Source organism: Mustela lutreola, chromosome X (genome assembly GCF_030435805.1).
Source record: "Mustela lutreola isolate mMusLut2 chromosome X, mMusLut2.pri, whole genome shotgun sequence".
Taxonomy (NCBI): Eukaryota; Metazoa; Chordata; class Mammalia; order Carnivora; family Mustelidae; genus Mustela; species Mustela lutreola.
In genome coordinates this window covers 91,833,299-91,847,598 of record NC_081308.1, presented here as the reverse complement: position 1 = coordinate 91,847,598, position 14,300 = coordinate 91,833,299, and the positions used below count along the sequence as shown (strand labels likewise).

The 14,300-nt window shown below is 38.8% G+C and overlaps 1 protein-coding gene across 4 annotated transcripts in view; it reads left to right on the top strand.

Annotated features, from left to right (window-relative positions):
* Positions 1-14,300, top strand: part of MORC4 (MORC family CW-type zinc finger 4) — a 52,496-nt gene that overhangs the window by 16,088 nt on the left and 22,108 nt on the right. For all 4 annotated transcript variants that reach the window (XM_059157460.1, XM_059157458.1, XM_059157461.1 and 1 more), the window contains 2 exons: positions 3,602-3,721; positions 5,118-5,218. In XM_059157460.1, the coding sequence (XP_059013443.1) occupies positions 3,602-3,721; positions 5,118-5,218 (221 nt within the window). The remainder of the gene's footprint in view (positions 1-3,601; positions 3,722-5,117; positions 5,219-14,300) is intronic.

The window sequence follows — 14,300 nt, the reverse complement described above, 5'->3', positions numbered from 1 at the left end:
TCATGACCTGAAGTGAAATCAAGAGCTGGATGCTTAACTGACTAAGCCAACCAGGCGTCCCTACTGTACATTCTTTGAGAAGGTATTTCTTTCTTGTTGTTGAAAATATTTCTCAAAGGCAGTTGATGTATCAGTTTCATCAGAAATCACTTGGAAATTGTTAGAATCATACAGCATCCTGAAATTTTGGAGCTTCTGTTTCAGTAGATTCTGAAATCTCTTTTTTTAATAGGACATATTTATTTTTAAATTGTCATCTAATTCTAATGAATAGCCAGGTTTGAGAACCTCTTCAATAAGGAATGATCCACGCTGTTTGGTTTGTACTGGAATTTTGTTACATATTACATTGATTGAAATAAGCAAATATGGACTAGAACTTGCTAATCTTTTGGGCATGGTATGATTGTTGTTGTAACAAGTCCAGACTTACATTGGTGGAAGTTAGGAGTAGAAATCAAAGGTTGATTTTCTAAGGCGAGGTAAACCTTCATCAGGTTTGACATGGATTTCCTGGTACTTGTCATAATGGCAGCCACTCAAAGGAGTAATTACTGATTTTCACTTCTATCTCCATTGCAGTGAGAATGGATTTTAGATGCTTGAGAAAAATCTTAAGTTGTACTATGGAAGTGAGGTCCCTCTCTGTTGATGGCTTTGGGGGCAAAATAAAGTCTTTTTGAAAGGGGGGGAACTCCTAAGTGGTTGTGAAAAGCTGCTTTTATACTTTATTTTCTAGTAATTAAGCACAGCTCCTGGCCCAAGAAACATGTTCACACTCGATTTGCTTTATCAAAGGCATTATCTAGTTTGCTTTGTCCTTCTTCCTCGACCAAAAATGAGAAATTGTTGTTCCCTTTTTAAAAAGCTGTGTAAGTCCTTACTCCTAGGTCAATTGATTTTCTCCTGTTTTGGGAACACATAAATTCTCTACTACAAAAGTCCATGTTAACAAATCCAGAGCTAGCTTTGTTACATGTGTAGGTAAATTAGTTGTAATATCACTGTATGTAGGCTAGGATCTGAGTGTCCTAGGTTTCACAGAGCTGGTTTTAAAGAAGTGCTTTCTAACTGCTGTTTCAGGGGATACCACACTTCTGCCTCCAGCTTTTTTCTTTTGTGGGTTTCTATCAGAGCAACTCCTATGCATTGTTCAAAAACAAAATTCTCCTGAGTAAATTTGAAGATCTAATTGGCTTTATTAAGTGATTAGTGATTAGGGCAGTATCCCATCTAGCAATTAAGAGATGTTCCCAGAAGCTGTACAAAATGAAAGGTATTTATAGAGTGGGACAAAAAGTTGGTAGCAAAAGAAAAGAACGGATTCTTTTAGGCCAGGCTGGCTTCTTTTTGTGGGAGAAGGAACAGCAGGTTTTTTATCATGTACATAGTGCTGATCAGGAAATTTCCTATTGACTATTGAAAGGTCATACTCCTGGGATTGGTTGGAACCATAACTAAGTCTTGGTTTATCTTGGGCTGGGAGTGGGGGGTGCCAGATGATTCCGATTTGGGGTTGTTTTTGTTTTCTTCTTTATTCTTTAAAGATTTATTTGTTTGAGAGAGAGAGAGATGCACACATGGAGGGTGGGGGAGAGAAGGAGAGAGAGAATCTCAAGCAAACCCCCTGCTGAGCAGGAATTCCCCAAGCACGCTCAGTCTCATAACGCTCGAGATTCATAGCTGGGCTGAAATCACAAGTCAGAGGCTTAACAGACTGAGCCCCCCAGGCACCCCATTTTTTTTTCAACAGCAGTGCATTTGATACATACTTCAAACCTCCTTCCTATAAGACTAGTTACCTTCCCCTACTAGAATTTGGGTTAAACAAATTCACTATAGGCATGAGTGAAATGAAATTCCTGATAAAATTTCCCCCAAGGTCACTAAGGGATGAGATCACTGATGTTGACTTACTTATTCCTCAGTTATCAAAGTCCTCTTTTGTCTTCTTGTCCTCTTTCCTTATACTAATTTGGGGTAGGGAACCTCCTACCCCAATGTGCTCCCACCATGATTTAGGATTTTAAAAGCCTGCAACAGAAGAATTTGTCATATCTCTAAAAATGTTGATTTTATGGTATAGAGTTTTGGTTTGTTTTGGGGAGTTTGTCCTGCTTTTTCATTGGAATAGGGTCTTATCTGAGGTTTGATTGGAACTTCTGGAGCCCAGAACATGTTTTCTGAGCCAAACATTACTGTGTTATGTACCCACTTGTATGATGCCTTTGTATCATACCTGACACATTTGTTACATGGATTTGATGCAAGTAGCTTATTATGTAGAGGGGACAATGGAGATCATTTTTTGAGTCAGTAACAAATAATTTTTAACTCATTTGGATGTGAAGATTTCTTTATATTTGTTTTAATGAAAATTTCAGTTTCTCTGTCTCCCCCTTTGTCTTTCTCCCTCTCTTACCTTGCTTTTTAAATCAAATAGGACTTGCTAAAAACACATTATATTCATTTTTTACATATCATAATTCGCTCTATTTCATCTATCCAAGCTTGTTCACTTCTTCTCATGAGACATATTGCAACAGGACGATTCATTGTCCTTTTAACTCTAAAACTGATTTTTGTTCTTGGTGCTTTTGCTTTCATTGTGTTTTGTATGATTAGCAGGGCTTACCTTATTGCTTATACAGTTGATTCTTGAACAGTGCGGGGGCAGGGGTAGTTAGGGCACCTACCTCCTACACAGTCGAAATCTGGTATAACTTTTGACTCCCCAAAATCTTAACTACTGATAGCCTACTGGTGGTTGGAGGCCTTAACTGATACCATAGACAGTTGACATACATTTTGTATGATTCTAAATACTGCATTCTTAGAATAATAACTTTTTATTATTTTATTTGGTACTTCTGGGCTACACAGTTTGTGAGTCTTTAAAAGTTGTCACAAATCTCTAAAAACTTTTCTGATGTATTTATTGAAAAACATCCAGGTGCAGGTAGATCTGTGCAGTTCAAACCCATGCTGTTCAAGCATCAACTGGAATTGTGTGGATTTGTGTTGTACTAGTTATGACTCTTGTCTTATGCAACAGCAAACTGAGCAACTTAGCAAAGGTTAAGGAATGTTTTGTGATTGTTAATGAATTTCAAACCACTGATGGTATTTTGATGTATTTTCCTACACTCTTTTCTATGCATGTATTTATATATACATATTTTTAGATAATGATCATTGCTATGTTCTGAACATTTCCTAATGGTCCCAAATATTTTTCAAGGACACAATTTTAAGAGGTAGATAATAGACCATCTGACTATACCAATATTTTTTTAGTCATTCCCTCATTGTCAGACATTTGAATTATTTGTTTTTCTGTCATAACTAATTGATAAATCTCTAACTCATTAACCTTTATGGGCTTTCCTGACTGTTTCTCTAGGATAAATTCCTGGAAAGAGAATTACTTGGTCACAGATTAAGAATATTTTTTAAACTACTCTACATATTTTTTAATGTCCCATAGAAAGGTCATACTGATTTCTGTCCCATGGTATTGGATGATTTTTGTTATAGCATAGTACAGAAGGTTCTCTGTTAAATCCCCTGGCATTTGTCTCCTTAATGATTTTCTTCTCAGAATAAGCAGGTGAAAATAACTTTTGGGTTCTCTTGCAAGAATAATAACCAGTTTGGAATGATGATGTATCATAACAACCGACTCATAAAGTCTTTTGAGAAGGTGGGATGCCAGGTGAAGGTGAGTAGTTAATGTTTCTTTGCCATAAAAAGCTGAAAAGAGGAGGAAGAGGATTTAAAATTTGCAAACGGAATAGACTCATGAATGGCTTTTACTCCCATTTTAATGATAGTTGTTAAATCTGATCCTGGAACTCTGTGTTACTAGTGAGCTGTGTTTTGTTGAAAAGCTGTTTCTACTTCTCATTCTTCACAGATGTTGATCAATCCAGGAGCTTTGCTCAGTGTGTTTTCTAGGTAGCCATAGAGAAGAGATAGTATTAGAACACCAGCAACTTTGCAGTGTGTATCAGTTTATTAGTGTTTAAGGTAGCTCTTTCTAATTATTGGGAGACTGTAAAGCATAGAAGAAGCATAAAATTTAGTTGTTAATGACCAGGTTTCGAGTTCTGACTTTTCCATGTAGAAGCTGTGTAACTTTCACTTCATTGTTTAATTTCTCTGAGGATCCCTTTCCTTCCCTGTAAAATAGAAAAAACAGTAATAATTATTCCTGCTTTGCCTATACTACAGCTTACAGGGTTGAGAGACTTAAATGGGATAAAGTATGTGAAAATACTTTAAAAACAACTGTGTAAATATCATCATCTTTAATGTTTTATTGGCAATTTAAAGTAGTAATGTCCACAAGTATCCTATTCATTCCTGTTTTACAGGTAAGATTTCTAAAGCATGAAGAATGATAAAACACTTTGTATTACACAGTAGGACAAAGTTAAAGACGACTCAGGACAGCTAGTTTACAGCCTGTGCTGCTTTTCCTTGTTCTATCATATGTGCAACTCATATTTGTATGCCAGTCTAATTACACCCTGACTTTGTAAATCCAAAAATCTCTTGTATCAGCTTCCCATTAAAAACCACTGCAAGTCAGACTCCTTTTAGTAACTGTTCGGTAACCTATGTATATAAAAATTACTTCTTTTAATAGAGTGTCATGTTCCCGCAGCATCCTTAAAATCGTTTTTCACGTGAAGTTTGGTTTCCATTCCCTAGAACAGTAGTACGTGGCCTTGATTTTGTTTTGTTTTGTTTTGTTCTGTTTTTTAGCATTGTCATTCTTTGTTCAAAGAAATCTTATGGCCATCCCATAATATAAAACGGATGAAGATAGAAATAGTGTGTATTAAGTAGAGATGGCAATTAATCCCTGGAAAATCCTGGAGATTCTATGGATCATAGTTTGAAAATCTTTGCCTTAGAATTGGTCAAAGGTGCCAGTTCAGTCTAATACTTGCAGTTTGTTGAAGTACATTCTGAGTATTTCTCTAGATGTTGCTGTACTTTCCTTGCCTTTGAATGTTATGTAACCTTTCTATAACTGCCTAAAATAAAAAGGAAATGTCTCCAGACCATCAACAGTAATGTAAGTGTTGAAATTAATATTTTTTTCGAAGCCAACTCATGGAGAAGGTGTGGGAGTAATTGGAGTCATCGAGTGCAATTTCTTAAAACCCGCCTACAACAAACAAGACTTTGAGTACACCAAAGAGTACCGGTGAGTCACTCCCAGCCTGACATGTTTCTGATAGTTTCTTCAGATAAAATTCTCTTCTATTCTCTGAAACCTCTAAAATCATCTCTAAAAGCCAGCAAGATGAGTTAACTAAGAACTCCTTCAAATCTCTCTTCCAAGATTAGAGATAAAATGATTTGACTTTTCAATTAAAACTTACTGATACCTGATAGAGAGCGCCCACTAGAGATAAACCTTACCTTTAAAAAGTACAGAGAGAATATGGGAGTCATTTCCTAAAATACTTGTAGTGAAACAAAGAGTTGGGATTGATCTTAATGAAAAGGGATGAAAGGATCTGCAGGTATCGAATATGTTGGGGGGAAAAAAGCCGCAGTTTGAAATTTGTTCCAAAGAGTTTCTTGAAGCCAGTGAACAGATTGAGAGGAAAGCAGCGGGAAAGATATGTGTTTTCATAGACGCATCTAGATTTCATAGGTGAGATGAGAAAAGAATCAGAAAGGAACTTGATGTTGAGGCTGAAGCAGCAAGGATATTTTTAGAAGACAAAAAAAGGAATCAATAAAGCCAGGATAAAATAGTTTATTGTAAAACTTTTCAGGAGGGATGGGTCATTCATTCCTTTTTCATCAAGTATGAGATATCTCCAATGTGCTAGGTACTAGGGACAGAAGAATGAAAGGTAAGAATCCTTGATGTCTGTGAACAAATGGGATGAGATATATGCAAATAAGAAACTCACATACCTATAAAATAATTGCTTCAATGGAGGATACATGCAAAATGGGAAGAGCCTTTAAATACACCTAAAGGAGTCATTCATCACAAAGCAGATCCTATTTGAGCTTAAACTTGAGGGAGAAATTGGAGTTGGCTAGGTGGACAAATAGGGCAGGGACATTCTAAGGACCAGGAAGAATAGGCATGAAGGGGCAAGTGATGTTCTGGGAATAAGGAAAGAGAAGGTATGAGGACATTTGGTGCTGCTCTCCTTGAAGCCTCAGTAGCAAATTTTAGAGTGGGGGGAAAGTATTTCCCCAAATCTCTTTTGGCATACACACACACAAAAAAAAACTGTAACAAAATTAGTTAACTCTTCTGCTCCAATTTGTCAGAAACCATAGGAATTTTAGGTTTAGTGCTTGAAAAAGAGACAGCTGTTTGGATGGCAACCCTAAATTAATTCAGGGCAATTGGTTCTTGATCTCTAGGGCTACTCAGTGGGTATGGTAACTGCCTGCCCTCCATATAAGTAAAATGGCCTTTTGAATGTGAGTCTGGTCCAGAACAGAGATCTTTGAGTAGAACTTGACTCTTGAGGGTGAAAGTTTAGAAATGACATCAGTTTGACAAGTCTCAGAGCTAAGTCATTCTATTTCTCTTGAGTGAAAGGAACAGTGACTTTCTATTGATTAACCAAATAGTTAAGACTTGTGACATCCAAATATTAGATACTAAACATCACTTAACATTCTTTTATATCCTCTCTGTCACACACCCCCATCTACTTTTGAAATTTTAGAGATATTAAACCTTGGCTTGTGATGTTTCATTTTAGCACGATGAGCTTGAGGTGGTTGCAGGGCATTCAAACAGAGATAGTCTATAGACAGTAGGTTTATTTGACTATAAACATCTAGGATTTTTGCCTCAAGTAGCTTAATATCTGCTACACATTTTATTAAAAACAGTAAACTAGTATACTATACTATATACAGTCTTTTGAGGATAATAAATTTGCATTACTTTTATTCCAGTTCTGGCATCATGATTCTTTTTTACTGTATTTTATGTAAAAGAAAAGATGTTTAGTTAAAAAAAAAATTAGGGAACTTTGAGAAGGGGATTAGAGAAAGCTGTCTGCTATCAGAAATTCATCCTGAGTATTATAGATATTAAAACTGCAAATGCATGACATTTGAGGATATTTGAATAGAGACTAGCTCTGTGATAATACTAAAGAATAATTATAAATAAAAAAAACCTGCAAATGCTAAAAGAGATACCAGCCATCACAGTGCTGGAATGTCTACAAATAAATCAACTGTAATATCACTCTTAATAGTTGTGGATATCAGATTTCAGTTGCAACTACCAGGGCTCAAACTGACAACATTTTTAGAATGAATTTCAGCTTAAGAAATAAATGAACACCACTGAGCACCCCCCCGGTGCATGGCACAGTGGCTGGGCTTTGTGGAATTTTCCAGAGAAATTCAAGACATGGTTGCTGTCTTTGAGGAGCTTACAGTCAATTTATAATGATGAATTGTCGGGGATGGGAGGTTGGGTGAGCCTGGTGGTGGGTATTGTGAAGGGCACGAATTGCATGAAGCACTGGGTGTGGTGCATAAACAATAAATTCTGGAACACTGAAAAGAAATTAAAAAAATAAAAATTTTAAAAAGTACATAAACAATAAATCCTGGAACACTGAAAAGAAATTTAAAAAATAAAAATTAAGAAAAATGAGTTGTCACATACATAAAACAATTTGGAGAGCAATAAAATGGCCGTGTCATCAGCCAAAACCTTATATGGTATGGGAAAAAAATGCCCTGATAGAGCAGATAGGGAAGGTTTTAGGTGGAAGGTGTGATTTGAGATTTGTCTGAAAAGATATAGGACTTAGAAACAGGAGGAAGGGAATTCCAGGATGGGGCTACAGCATGATCTAAAGTAATGACAGGAACTTAGAATGCTGAGAGTATAGGGAGTGGGGCTAAGAGGAGACAGCTAGAGGGAAGGAAAATATAGTCTACTAGATAGAGCAGAGCCGTCTTCCTAGAGCAGGAGTTGACATCCTTTTCCTGTGAAGGGCCAGGAAATAAGTATTTGAGGGTTTGTGGGCCATATGGTCTCTGTCACAACTGCTCAGTTCTGCTGTCCTATAAAAGCAGCGCTAGACAAGAAGTAAAGGAATGAACTGTGTCCAGTACAGTGTTTTGGTTTTGTTTTTGTTTTTTTTACAAAAGCAGGCAATGGCCTGAATTTGGCCTACAGGCTGTATGCTGAGCCCTGTCCTAGAGCCACAGTTCCCAAACAGCATGTCAAGCTGCACTTAAAGAAGTCACAGAGGATTCATAGGATATTTGAAAATTTTGAGGGAACTACAGTGATACTTGACTTCTGCCTATAAATCCTAGAAGTTGTTTACTCTTTCTGCTAGAACAAATCACTACTCACTTCGCCGCTTAAGACAATGCTCATTTATTGTCTTCGAGTTCTGTAGTTTAGAAGTCCAATGCAAATCTCACTATGCTAAACTTAAGGTGTTAGCAGGGCTGCATTCCTTCCTGGGGACTCAAGGGGAGAATCCATTCCCTTGCCGTTTCCAACTTCGAGAGGGCTGGCATTCCTTGGCCTGTACGTGGCCCTCTTCCTGCATCTTCAGAGCCATCAGTGGTGGGTGGAGTCCCTCTCACATCACATCTCCGATGACTTGCTTCTATCTGTCATCACATCTGCTCCTCTGCTTCTGACTCTTCCCCTTCACTCTTCTCCTTTTAAGGCCCCTTGTGATTACACTGGATAATTCAGGATAGTCTCCCTCTTTTAAGGTCAACTGGTAAGTAAGTAACCTTAATTCCATCTGCAACCTTAATTCCCCTTTGCCAGGTAACCTGATACAGTCACAGGTTCCCAGGACTAGGACATAGGCGTCTTTGGAGGACCATCATTCCACTTACCACAGCCTGCTCCCTGGCCTCCAAAGATCCACTTATACCTCACCTGCAGAATATATTTGCCCCATCCCAACATCCCCAAACTCTCAACTGTTACAGTGACTCAAGTCTAAACCCTCATCTTAATGTCAGCACCTCACAATCCCCAAATCTCATCATCTAAATCAGATGTGGGTCTGATGCATCCTGTGGCAAAATTCCTCTCCCTCTGCAGCTGTGTCCTTTATTTGTTTTTGTATTTCCCTCTAAAATATAATGGTGATACAGGCATAGGATACCAGTTACAGATATTCCAGCTCAAACGGAGGAAAATGGAAGGAAAGCGGAGCCACAGGTCTCAAACCACTTCAAAGTCCAGCCAAACTAATTCCATTGAATTTCAAGTCCTGCGACAAATCTAGGGCTTGCATCTTCATCCTGCAGACCTCATGCTCTACCCTCTGGGCTCATGGCTGCACCCTTGGAGTCCTCTTAACTTTTTCAGGAAAGGGAGCATGTCTGTGCAGCTCAGGAGCCTCATCAGCCTGTTTCCTGACTCTAGAGTTTTGGAGGTCCACCAGCCTTCTTTCAGTGTTATACTCTCTCCATCCCTTCAGTCCAGTGGGGCAATGTGAGTGCCAGTATGCCAACCTCAATTCCCTTGTGGGTCTCCCACGTATGTCGTGGATATTCGTTGAGTCAGACTAAAAGCTCTTGACGGGTCTTTCCTAGATAATCCTATTTCTATTCTTGGCTTCTGCTGAGATGGCTGTGAAGATCTGAGTCACATTTTTAAGCTTTTCAAAGAGCTTTTTGTGTGACTGAATACACTGACCTTTTGATCCAAGATATTAGCAAAAGGTTTTCTAGGCACAGCCTTGGCTTTTTCTCTAGAGCAGGCTTTCCTGACAGTGAATGTCTCAATTTTAGCATCTTCTTCAGTCTGGATAGGCTGAGGATTTCCAAAATCATGAAATCCTGGTTCCTTTTTGTCCAATAGCTCTCTCTCAATATATTTGTTTTCTCCCCACCTTTTTATGTAAGCAGCAAGAAGACACTAGGCCACACTTCCAACACTTTGCTTGGAAATCTCCTCAGCTAAATGTCCAGTGTCACCATTTACAAGTTCTGCTTTCCACAGAACTGTTGGACACAGTTCTGCTGAGCTCTCTGCTGCGATGTAACAAGGATCACGTTCCTTCAAATTTCTCAGTAGCATGTTCCTCATTTCCTCCTGGGCCTTCAGCAGCAGCACCTATCTTATCATCCGTGATTCTGCTAACGGTCGGTTCCCAGTGATGAAGGTATTCTGAGGAAATTTGCATTTTCTCCACCACACCCCTCCTTCCTTATGAGCCCTCACCAGGGGGATGGCTGTTTAACATCCATATTTCTACTAACCATCTGCTCAATCTAGAATCTAGGTTCTATAGTCTCGGCCATTTCAGTCTGGGTCCTCAAATTCTTCCAGCCTCTGCCTACCGCTCAGATCTAAAGCTGCTTCCACATTTGTGGGTATTTGTTACAGCACCACCCCATTGCCAGATAACAAAATCTGTTGCATTCCTTTTGATTATATCATATCTTTGCAAGTCTGGGTGTTTAGCGGTTGTTGTGATAAAAAGTAATATAGGCAAGTCAACATTGAAGAAAAAGTGAGGGAAGCCGTATCGTTTCATTCCAAGGTTTGAGCAGTGGTACACTGCCCAACAGGCATGCACACATATCCATCCCAGTAGTAATTGTGGCTGTTTAAGAATGAAATAAAAATTTCCTTTTCAATTTATATGTATTATTTTTTCAAATCGATATTAAATTGTTTGGACCTAACTGTTTAGTAACTGGAACTGGTACATATTGCTTTTGACCTGAGGATGCCGTGAAAAACTTGAGACACAAAGGGTGCCACGAACTGAGAAGGTTTGAGAACTTCTGTCTTACAGGACTGTTGGGTAGAGTAGCTGATACCGTAGACAGTGAGACTCCATTGTGTATTCTTGAATGGTGGAATGACTTGAAACCCTTCTATCTTAAGGATATACTATGTTATAACTATATACTGCTTTATGGTTTTTAAGGTGCTTTACATGAATTACGTCAGCTGATAAATCAGGAAACAGGGCCCAGGATGGATTGAAGGAAGGATTAAAGGCTCTTGGAGTAACATAGGTCTGAGATGAATGTCTGAAATAAGAGTAGCTGTGAAGAAAAGTATAGGACAGATGTGAAGAAAAGTTCAAGTGATTTTGGTGACGTACTATGTAAGACATATAAAGGAGAGGGCAGAGTCCAAGATCATTGCAAGGACTCAAATTGAGTACACTGAGACATTGGCAGGATCATTGATAGAGTAATGACTCTACTTTGGGAAAAGGAACAGTCTTGTGGAGTGACGATGGTGGAAACTAGACCATAGCGGGTTAAGACAGGAGAATGAAGAGGGGGTAGTGGGTGTAGGCCACATATACCAGGATTGGAGAAGTAAAAGGATGGAGATGAATAGAACTGTAGAGTCAAGCCAGGGTTTTTTGAGAAGAAAAGGGATTTTAGAATACATGGTAACAGTATCTTGGTTGATATGGCGGTTACGTGACTGTATACGTTTGTCGAAACTGTTAGAACTACACACTTAACAAGATTATTTTTACTCTGTGTAAATTTTACCTGAATACATGAGAACAGACTTTTATTTTTCTTTTTGGTAAAAGTATAATTCGCATACTATAAATGTCACCATTATTAAGTGAACACTATAGTGGTTTTAGTATATTCATAACCTGTGCAGTCATCACCACCATTGAACTCCAGAACATTTCTACCATCCCAAAAAGTGACCTCTTGTCCATTAGCAGTCACCCCAGTCCCTGGCAGTCACATAATCTTTTCCCTTTTTTCCTCCAGTTTTTTTTTTAATTGTGGAAAAATACATGTACCATAAAATTTACCATCCTAACCATTTTTAAGTGTATTGTTAAGTGGCATTAAGAACATTCACACTGTGGAGCACCTGGGTGGCTCAGTGGTTAAGCCTCTGTCTTCAGCTCAGGTCATGATCTCAGGGTCCTGGGATCGAGCCCCACATCGGGATCTCTGCTCAGCGGGGAGCCTGCTTCCTCCTCTCCCTCTCTACCTGCTTCTCTGCCTACTTGTGATCTCTGTCTATCAAATAAATAAATAAATTTTTTTAAAAAAAGAACATTCACACTGTTTTACAACCATCACCACCATCCAGCCCCAGAACTGTTGTCATCTTGTAAAATGGAAACTCTGTGCCTATTAAACAGTAAGTCCCATTCCACTTCCCTCAGCCCCAAGCAGCCCCCGTTCTCCTTTCTGTCTCTATGATTTTGACTACTCTGACTACCTCATTTAAGTGAAATCATATAGTAATTTGTCTTTTTGAGACTGGCTTCCTTTAACATAATGTCCTCAAGCTTCATGCCTGTTGTAGCATGTGTCAGAATTTCCTCTTTTTAAGGACGCATAATGGCCTAGTGTCTGTGTGTGTGTCTGTGTGTATATCTATACGTATACAAACATGCACACGCACAATACATTTTGTTTATCCATTCATCCATTGGCAGACACTTAGGTTGTTTTCCACATTCTAGCCCTTTGTGACTTATAGTCTGTTTCGTTGGACATTAGTATAGCCACCATTTTCTCTTTTGGTTAGTATTTACACGGAACATCCTTTCACTTTCAATCTATTTGTGTCTTTTTTAATCTGAAGTTCATCTCCTGTGGGCAGCATATATTGACATCATGTCTTTTTTTGTGTTTGTTTTTTGACCCATTCCACCACTCTCTGTTTTTGATTGGAGAGTTTAACCATTTACATTTAAAGCACTTAGGGATAAGGAAGGACTTCTTGCATTTTGCTCTGTTTTCTGTATGGCTTAGAAGATTTTCTTTTTGTCCTTCATTTCCTGTATTACTGTCTTATTTTGTATTGTTTATTTTTTTTGTAGTGAAAATTTATTCCTCATTTCTTTTTGTGTACATTTTATAGCTGTTCTCTTTGTGGCAACCATGGGATTACATGATCTGTGATCAGGAGCAGCAAATAGCTATCAGAGTCCATATCCCCAATATTTGGAGGGCAGTCTGTTTTTGCCTATCCTGGATCCTGCAGGTTGCTCCTAAAATGTGTGCACAGCTGCCTGCCATGGGTCTGTGGATGGGAGATGGTAGCTATTCCTGTTCTGAGAGCTGAAATTTGCCCATGTACTGTTCAAGGCTTCTCCCAAAAGTTGCAAGCCATCAGTAGACTCTAGAGTTCCAAATAGTTCAGGCAGTTCTGCTAGTGCAGTGGCTGTCTAGGTGGGGGGATAGATTCCTGGTGCTTCCTACTCCATCATCTTTCCAGAATCCCATCTAATCTCCTTTTAAAAATAGTTTTAAGAGGCACCTGGGTGGCTCAGTCAGTTAAGTGTCTGCCTTCAGATCAGGTCATGATCCCTAGATCCTGCGACCGAGACCCGCGTCAGGCTCACTGTTCAGTGGGGAGCCTGCTTCTCCCTCTGCTGCTTCTTCCTCTGCCTCCTGCTCCTTCTGCTTATGCATGCATGCATTCCCTCTCTCTCTCTCTGACAAATAAATAAAATCTTTTTAAAAATAGTTTTAAAATAGCATTGTAAGAGAAAACAAGGAATAATTCTTCATCTGTGACTTGAAGGAAAGATACAGACAGAGAAGTGTGAGTTTTTAGTAGCTTGGAGGGGAGTAAGTGTTTATAGGGGAGCTCACAAATGATTACTCTTCTCTGTGTAGTCAGAATCTAACTTAAGGGCGCCTGGGTGGCTCAGTGGGTTAAGCCGCTGCCTTCGGCTCAGGTCATGATCTCAGGGTCCTGGGATCGAGTCCCTCATTGGGCTCTCTGCTCAGCAGGGAGCCTGCTTCCCTCTCTCTCTCTCTGCCTGCCTCTCTGTCTACTGTGATCTCTCTCTGTCAAATAAATAAATAAAATCTTTAAAAAAAATTTTAAAAAAGAATTTAACAATATTAGTAAGGTGGAAGTAAGGAAGAATACCTCTTAAGGAGAGAAGAGGTCTATAATACCTTTGGGAATGATGCATGGAGTCCAGAGATTTTTTTAAAAAATACTATATTTGTAGTATTTCAGGTGTATACAGCTCTACAGTTAGGTGTAACACTAGGTTATAGAATTAAATATAGAGCAGCCATTTTAAATTGGCAGTTTTTAAAAGTAAAATTCAGGTTTTGACTTATACACATAACATCGTTTGACCCTAGGTTTACTGTTGTTCATTGGGGAGGAGGGATAAAGGAGAAAGAGCCAGAGCCAGAGCTGGGGTCCAGCCTCCACTAACAAATGCTCAGTGGAGGGTTGAAGGGGGCTTTGTTGTCCATTGGTGCCCTAACTTCTGTGATCAACATTTGAGTGAAGAGCTATATACACATTTCTAAGTTAGGAT